Source organism: Gadus chalcogrammus, chromosome 11, assembly GCF_026213295.1.
Source record: "Gadus chalcogrammus isolate NIFS_2021 chromosome 11, NIFS_Gcha_1.0, whole genome shotgun sequence".
Classification (NCBI taxonomy): Eukaryota; Metazoa; Chordata; class Actinopteri; order Gadiformes; family Gadidae; genus Gadus; species Gadus chalcogrammus.
Window position 1 is genome coordinate 15,647,625 of NC_079422.1, and position 8,395 is coordinate 15,656,019.

The following is an 8,395-nucleotide window of genomic DNA, read 5'->3' on the forward strand; positions in this document are numbered from 1 at the left end:
TTTATGTTGCGTTGTAGATAGTTGTAGCCTACATTGTATAATGGGTGGGTCTGGTATCTTGAACCGATGCTGCCAACAAGGAATATAATGGCATTGGTTAATTTGTCACTGACTGATAGCGTTTTCGGCGGGTTTTATATCTATTTTATTATTTAACATTCATTTGAGGACAATTCGTGCGATAAGTAAAGCTATGGTATAAAGTGTTGATATTGAATATGCTTTATTGTATTACCGCGTTTCAGTGTTTGTTTTTATACTGTTTAATTCGACTGAAAAGTATTCCATATATGTATATATATATTTATTTATTTACCACAATTTCAACAGTAACAATTTAGCTTACTTTACTCTAATGTCCAGTTGAATACTCAAATTACAGTCAAGAACGCAATCACTACACACATCTGTAAAAGAAAAAATATAGAATTTATTCAATTATAAAACAGGAAATGAGCAAATCACAATAAAAACGTCTCAAAATCTGAATCGTGTTGTCAAGGAATCCGTGCCACCCGCAATGTTGCTGAGCTCCGAATACAAACCTAGAAACAAACAAAGAAACCAAAACAATGTTTGAACAGATGACTAACACACTAAAGTCCTATTCCTCACACAAGTCATCAGATGAATTTTCCCTCATTTTTATCAAACACACAAGTACATTCAATACGTGGGCTTTTCCATGTCCTTGTCCGGAATGTCCTTCGTTTGACTAAACAAGGTTTAGTCAAACGAAGGACATACTAAATACAGTTTTCTAAATATTTGGTTACACGAAGGACATGGCGCTGCATTACTGTCTTCTGCGGCGAATCAAGTCGCACGCTAGCTGTAGCCTATTTGCGGCGTACGCATCACCTATCTGTCATTGTTGGCACGATAGTCAGTGATGCATACTTTCTTACGTCGACGACGAGACACTTAGCTATCTCTTTGCATCGGTACTACGACACGCTGTTGAGCGAGATATAGCGATACCAAAATTTGATCGCAACTAAATTAAAGGAGACATATTATACCACCAGGTGTGATTGTGATTAGCCAGCACAGATCTAGGTGGACACGTCCAATAGTGATGCCATATGGGGCAGATTTACGAAATGGCTTGTAAGGCTAATCACACTCACACCCGGTGGCATAATATGTCTCCTTCAAAGGGGACCTATTATGCTTTTCGACTTTTATGACCTATAAACGTTGTTGTAATGATTGATAGTCATGTTTAACCATGGACAAAAAACAATGTAGATTTTCGGGAGACTCTTCCTCTCATCTGGGCGCTTTCAGCCTTCTCGGAGAACGCTCGGTTTAGTCCTTCTCCGCCCCCTTGCCCCCCTCCCATATAAACACAAAAATGCATTGCTAGCCCAAGTTTTGCTGACAAATTGTACCTGCATTTTTCTGGCCAGTAGTGCCTTGTTATGGGTTAAGTCAATGGCAGAGGAATAATCATATTCAAGGGACACTTTTCATCCGAGCATTGCTAGGTGTGCCGTCGGGCTCATTTGGTCACAAAGGTTAGTTGGTCGAAACTACCCGTGGGAAAATGACACGGGCAGACGATGTGCACAAAAGGGGGGGGGGGGGGGCACCCTTGAGGGATCCATACGCCTTCCTCCCGCTCACCTGTTTCTCCTCGGGGGACAAAACCTGGTCCACGCAGACCACCTGGTACTGTCTGTGCTTCATGTTGCTAGGGAACCGTCGGATGTGGCGCATGGCGGCAGAGAGGCCGTCGGCGCTCAGCACCTTCTTGGCGTTGGCCACGCCGCAGTCGGGGTCCAACACCAGGAGACACAGGCTGCCGTTCTTCCTCTCCTCGACGCCTACAATGCTGCGGCTGTGTCCTGGCGGGCAAGGAGGGCGCACCATGAGGGGAAGGGTGCAAAGCCCAAAGCACGCAGAACAGGGATAATCTGCTTATATTTGTGACGAAACCCAAGCAAAAGGATATAGGATCATATAGTTTACACTTCAAATGTACGTGGGCACCATGTCTGTTTTGGCCGAGGAAATTCGTAAACTTCATCTTGTGTGTCTGTTCCGACATCGCAGTGCGCTTTGGGCTTCACAGGAATCGCAACCGATGCTACAGCTAATTCTGAGAGTGGTGGCGTAACCTTAGAGGTGCGAGTTTTGTCACGCGAGAACATGAACCGCCTCAGCACAGATTCCATTCTACTACCCAAATGGAGGCGGGGGACAGGTACCTTGGTGCTGGAGGTAGAGGGGGGGCAGAGCGGTCTGGACCACCCTGGGGGGAAGCCTGCCGCCTCTGGAGGACTGGCTAAAGTACTGCTTCACCCACTCAAACATCCTGGGGTGGGTGTCGCCCGGTCCGCTGTGTTTATGGAAGTCTGTGATGCGGGCCCTGTGTGCACAGAACCCCAGAGTGTTCACCGTGTGGAACCGAGGATATCTCTCTCTGCTTTGATTTGATTTGACCCATTAAAGACCTTTGTAAAACACAAAGGTCTTGTGTGTTTTTATATCAATAAAATCACGAGGCCCGGTCAACACCTGCAACAACAAAGGGACGTTGAGATGGACTTTAAATGCTTTGGTATCTGTTCAATTATATATATAAAAACAATGAAAATGATGACCTGAAAGCAGTTTTAAACAAACGTCTTGCATGGGCCATTAACCGCGAGGAAACTTAATGACGTCAAAACACCAGCAGAAGCCTCAGCGTTATGTGCACCTCAGGCCCAGGGAGGTGAGGAGGGCGTAGATCTCCGTGGCCCCTATCCAGGCGCGCGTGCCCTGCAGCCGCTTGTTAAAATGGGAGGCACCCTGGGGGTCCAGCCCTTCCTTCCAGGCCCCCTCGATCATTCGCTGGAGCTGAGGGACGCTGGGGATTTCCCCCTCTGCAGACAAGAGGACAGGGATCAGGTTCGGCCGTGAGCGGTAATACAAACCAGCATAGGCTGTGGAAACACAAGCCAGACGCTGTCAGGGAACACATGTTTGTTTTTGAGCACACGTGTACTACAAAATTATATGCTTGGGAAATCATTATTCTGATTGAGTTCTTGCAAGAGCTCGTAAACAGAACTGGTGCCATTTGTAAAAATTGGGGGAAGTAGTAACATATCCGTTTTGGACAACCGCCAAAGATCTTATGATTAAGAAGGGAGTGAGTGCCTATGTACGGACTGTGAGGAGCCCTCGGAGCAAAAGTAATGCAATATAACTGGATAACTGTAACCCTATAATTAAATGATCAAAGTTGCAGTCCAAACAATTCTGAGGTATCTTAAAAGGTGCAGTATGTAGAAGTAGGGGCGAAATAAGATCACGAACAGATGAGTGTGTTTGGCTGAGAAACCCATGGAGAGGTCATCCACTTCTTTAAGGCAAGGGTAGAATAGTACCTGTCAGGCGGTCGGCAAAAACCGGGATCCTCTGCAGGGCCGAGAGCAGCATCTGGAGGTTCCTGTAGCCACAGCCCCAGCCGTTGTCCCCCTCGGACGAGTTGTAGTGGTCCGTCTCGGCACTCAGCCAGATGTGAGCACAGCCTCGGGGGTCCCTCTGGTAGTACTCCCACAGCGCTCCCAGTGTGCCTGAACAATAGAGTGTGTGTGTGTGTGCATGTGTGTGTGTTTGTGTGTGACAGACAGACAGACAGACAGACAGACAGGCGGACAGACGGACAGACGGACAGACAGACAGACAGACAGACAGACAGAGAGGATCATTTCCACTACAAGTGACCTCCAGGCTCCCTAAGCCGGGTCGCTCACATGGCCCTGAAGAGAGTGCAGGATGTGTTTACTGTTCCGGGTTCACCGTGCAGGCCATCGTTATACATTCACAACGACTGAACCGTCAGGCACATGGCTGGAACACTTCCTGGGATTATGGTGAGTGGATGATTCCCTGATGACTCAAGTGCACTCGTATTGGGGCCGAAGGATGAGAGTCATATGCATTAGCATTAAGGCACTGGCCTGACTTCAAAACCACAGTTAAATGTTTCCTTCATCAACGGGTCAATAACTGATAAAACCTATTTCACAGCAGAGCTGGAGGCTACCACTATGGGAGTGTTATGCATGGTTGATGTCTGCTGATGACGTTAAGTACTCCCTTTTATTGTCACACTATTGTTAAAGGTTATGACTGCCTAATTAAACCCTCATACCCCTTCGGCATGACACACACACACAAAATAAATTGTACCCTGTGTTCTGGTGGTGCCGTCGTCAAGGCCAGAGGCAAGATCCTCCATCACCTTTGCCCTCTTGCTGTGGTATTCTGCTGGGGCCATGAGGCCCTGGGCCACCGCCTTCTCCATCCGTCTCTCCAGCTGCCTCCGGTAGCCCCCTCCGCCGTCCAGCCCAAACTGCTCCTGTGCACATCATAAGGTCAGAGTCCCACACTGGCAGGCTGTTGTCTCAGCCACACGGAAGCACATGACTCTCGGGAGTGAGCGGTGCTCACGAGCACGCGCCCTGACAACCCCAATCACATGTGCACACAGACAGGCCAACCTCTTCCTTGTTCCTCAGGATATTCGGGAGCACAAAACCCCATGATAGGGTTCAGGCAGCATGTGACCATGTGCCCATCGCTACCTCTGTACAATTATGAGGACAGGGTTGGAGTTAGGGGGGGCCAGCTCCAAAACATTGCAAGGTGGTTGGTGGTTGGTGGTTGGTGGCGGTGGTGGTGATGTTGTTTGCCAGCTGTGGCGGTGGTGGTTTGGGCGGCAGTGGTGGTGGGTGGAGTGGCCGTTGCGGTGGTGTACCTTCAATTTTTTGAACTCCACTGCCTCCAGCTGGGCCTCCTCCTTCCGCCTCCTCTGGTCCTCCTCCGCCTGGAGCTTGCGAGCCAGGCGGAGGTCGGCACCAGGACTCACTGGAGCCAACGCTAGAGATAGAAAATCTCTTGTTTAAAAACAAACAGGACTTGGGTGCATTCAACTGCACCACGCCACCGATAACATGGAACAGAGTTTCACTTGGAAATCAAATCATTAAAGAAGGTAGCATGAAGCAATTAACATCGTACCAGAGCTGTCTCTCGTAAGTTCAACGAAATGCTCTTCCACATGCTCGTGCAGAGAGGGGGTGTCATCACAGACTACGGAGCAAACAGGGCACAAGAAGCGGGTTTCCTCTCCTGTAAAGCGTTACAAAAAGGCAAAGAAATACAATTTTTGTGAGTTTTTTTTTTTTTTGTGAGTTGTGCAGTCTTATCTGTCACATCTCTGACCTCATTGTAATACATGCACGGAAAGAAGGTCCTGTGGTGGAGCATTTAAAATTGGTCACGCAAGTCTATATATTTTTTTTCAGTGTAATGCAAGTATCTTCATTGTGATTATAGCATGGAAAGTAAAGCATTAGTGAAGGAAGCACAAGGACATTAGACATGCTATGTCCCTCAAGGGGGAATGAGCATATTTAACTTAACTAAAGTATATTCTTTGAGCCAAACTGTATAAAATATATAGGGGGGCATGTGGAAAAGTTTAGTTGTTTATCTGATTTTCGGTCCTCTTTCTTGGCAATCCCGAGACAGACGACAAAAAATAAACCACCTGAGTGTGCTCTGATTTTAAAAGATACAAATGGGTCTGTTTCAATGCCTATGTCACCCAATACACCCGCAGAGGCAGGAGGAAGGTTGGGCTATGTATGATGAAGTTGATTTCTTCTATTCAATAATGACCCAGCCCGAGAAGTGAGGATGGGTGGTAGTGATTTGGGAAGCCCAAGAGGCGGACCTCTGTCCTAAAGCTGGTGGGACTGGAGGAGAAAAGACTTGCAAAGGAGATCCGGTGTGGCTATAAGCATGAGTTACTATTAAACACTCAAGTAAACATACAGCTTTCATACACATTTGTATAAAATAAATGCCTTACTTTTCCAAACTTCAGTTTAAGGTTCTCTTGAAGTGCTACTTTTACATGATCGCGATATTGATACAAGTGCAGGGATGTCAATATTTCAATAATCCATGGGAATATTAATGCTTGACGATTATGGCAAAGGTATTGCAAAGATTTTGTAATTTTTTTCCGAAGACATGAACGCCAAGCCTAAACACCTTATCGTTGATGTATTCCTCGGCCAACAGTCTACATCAATTCAAAGTGTTTGTTCATGGACTAATCATTAATTCCTCTATTCATAGATAATCATAAATTCAATTGATTGATTGGGTACACCAAAAATACACACATCATTTAAGATGAGACCCCCCCAACCATTGTTATTTTGGAATAGTACTGCATAATTGTGATATGAATAGACAACAGACAATAGACACATATTTTACCAAAGTCGATAAATGTACATACTACAGTGTTTCTGTAGTAGTTTTTTCTTTTTTCATACCAGTTAATCACTGGGTGGGATTTGTCTAGTTTAGTCTTTTTTTTAACTCAACTAATACTTCTACGACAGCAAGTGTGATCTGTCCTTAGGGGATAAAGGAGAACTCTGGCTTAGGAAGGCTCAAAGCAGAAGGCTACCTTTAGCAGAGTCCTCCACCTGCAGGTGAACCTCCACATGTTCCTGTAGTAAGGGGCTGGTGCTGCAGACCAGGGTGCACATGGGGCATGGAAACTGTCCGCCTGGACAATGAAGACAAAGATGCATCTGTGACATTGACCAAGAAGCCAAGCTGGTCTGCAAATAGTATCTACTTTTGGTTGGGGAAGTATACTGAGTTTGTTTGACTGTATAAAAAGGCCCTAAAGTGGCGTGAATATATTCCCACCTTGTGTTTTTCTCTCATCTCCACCACATCCCCGGGTGGTTGGACTGGAGTCAGGAGTGACGCAAGCACTCCCTGAGGTTGAAATCGGACCGCGGATTTTGTCGCTGGAAGTTCTCCCACCGAATGACGTTGCTGGGACTGCATTCCTCATCCACTTCGTTTCTGTTATCATAGTGGCTGAAAAGAACATCTCTGCGTCAGTTGGGCCACACTGAGAATGAAAATTAAGTGTCCCAGCCCAGGCTCCCAACAATCAGTTTGAGCTTTGTTGTTGTTACCTTGTGTTCCCGAAGAGGGACACGAAGTGGGGTTGGAAGGAACATTATTGTCACGGTGAGGTTCTTGTGCTTGGACATGGTTCTCTGGATGTGCAGTGTTCATGTGGTAGGTGAGGTCGTCATAGGACACCCCCGATAAAGAACACAGTGGGCAGCTCATTTCGTCCTCGAAGTGGCTCAGAAGAAGGTGTGTCTTCATATCTTCTTCAAATAAGAGCTCCTCGCCACATATCACACAAGTCAGCATTGCTTCGGTAATGCGATGACACACCTAGGATTAAGGTCTTAAGGTGTGTTCCGGAGCTTACATGAAGAAGGAATGAAATACAAACACAAAAGGCTAATGCGCTGTTACAATAACAATCATGTTGTGACCAGAATCAGCAGGCAATATCTGCTTTGTTAACGTTGTGAGTCCTGAACGGAACAGGCCGTGACTCTTTCAGAAGAATTGACTTACTGATAAAACAGTTAACTTCGTTGACGTCGTTCCAAAAATAACATTAGTCTCGCTTTTCCCAAATCTTTCGATTTCAGAGCCTGGTAACGTTCTTCTTCTTTGACTTTTCCTGGGCAGTCTAGACACATTCGATGTACAACTGCCTCCTACTGTCGACTAAAATAATGCAACTCTTAGTGCGGTGATCATATAATATTTGAGTTATATGCCCCCAAGTAAATATCACACACTTCACATTCTGACATCCAGCTTTATTTTCCTAGGATACTGAAAGACATTGCATATACTTTCTGATTTGATTTGGCCCCAGGAGATAAAAGGTGACAGCCACTTTTTCCCCTAATGCCTTACACATGTCTTTCTTAATTTGTATATATCTCCTGCATTTAAATAACATGTGTTTGACCATTTCTGATTCCCCACATACTTCTGACATACCATCCAGATGTTTCCCTAGATGCAGCGCCACTCCTAAAACCCATTCTAGCATACAATACAATTAGCATAGCCCATTTCAAAACAAAGTGCTTTGGAGAACCCCCCCCCCCGCCACACACACACACACACACACACACACACACACACACACACACACACACACACACACACACACACACACACACACACACACACACACACACACACACACACACACACACACAGTAAGGATAAAAACAACAAAAACATAATTTAAACTTCGAACATGACCTGATCAAAAGTAAATGTATAATAAAACAAGTGAATAAAAGTGATGATAGGGGAAAAGAAACGTCCCTTATAATTTGGTTTTAAGAACTGATTATAAAAGAAGGCACCGAGCGTGCAAACCATGTTCCTCATCAAACACACACTTTTCTCCCCTCTACTTTCCCCTGGGTTTTGTATAATTGCCATATTTTCTCCCCCCAGTATCCCACTCTTT

At 45.6% G+C, this 8,395-nt stretch overlaps 1 protein-coding gene across 3 annotated transcripts; it reads right to left on the minus strand.

Moving 5' to 3' along the window:
* Positions 1–374: 374 nt before the first annotated feature.
* zufsp (zinc finger containing ubiquitin peptidase 1) lies at positions 375–7,615 on the minus strand. 3 transcript variants are annotated; one of them, XM_056602020.1, is made up of 12 exons: positions 7,474–7,615; positions 7,014–7,284; positions 6,736–6,912; positions 6,488–6,589; positions 5,020–5,130; positions 4,757–4,878; positions 4,189–4,357; positions 3,381–3,569; positions 2,708–2,873; positions 2,214–2,374; positions 1,630–1,850; positions 375–545 (listed from the first exon to the last, which is right to left on the minus strand). In XM_056602020.1, the coding sequence occupies exons 2-12, from the start codon at positions 7,258–7,260 to the stop codon at positions 498–500; spliced, it is 1,713 nt and encodes a 570-aa protein (XP_056457995.1). In that variant the 5' UTR covers positions 7,261–7,284; positions 7,474–7,615; the 3' UTR covers positions 375–497. The 3 variants fall into 3 exon arrangements, with proteins under 3 accessions (XP_056457995.1, XP_056457996.1, XP_056457994.1); XM_056602021.1 differs by having other exon boundaries at positions 7,014–7,316; XM_056602019.1 differs by having other exon boundaries at positions 7,014–7,353.
* Positions 7,616–8,395: the final 780 nt, after the last annotated feature.

Bases quoted from the DNA above. Each gene is read 5' to 3' on its own strand.
- zufsp (XM_056602020.1), bottom strand. From the start codon at position 7,260: ATGCTGACTTGTGTGATATGTGGCGAGGAGCTCTTATTTGAAGAAGAT. The intron at 6,913-7,013 runs GTAACAACAACA...TGTTCTTTTCAG, and splicing joins TCCCTCTTCGGGAACACAAG to CCACTATGATAACAGAAACG. The intron at 546-1,629 runs GTGAGCGGGAGG...GTTTGTTTCTAG, and splicing joins TGTCCCCCGAGGAGAAACAG to GTTTGTATTCGGAGCTCAGC.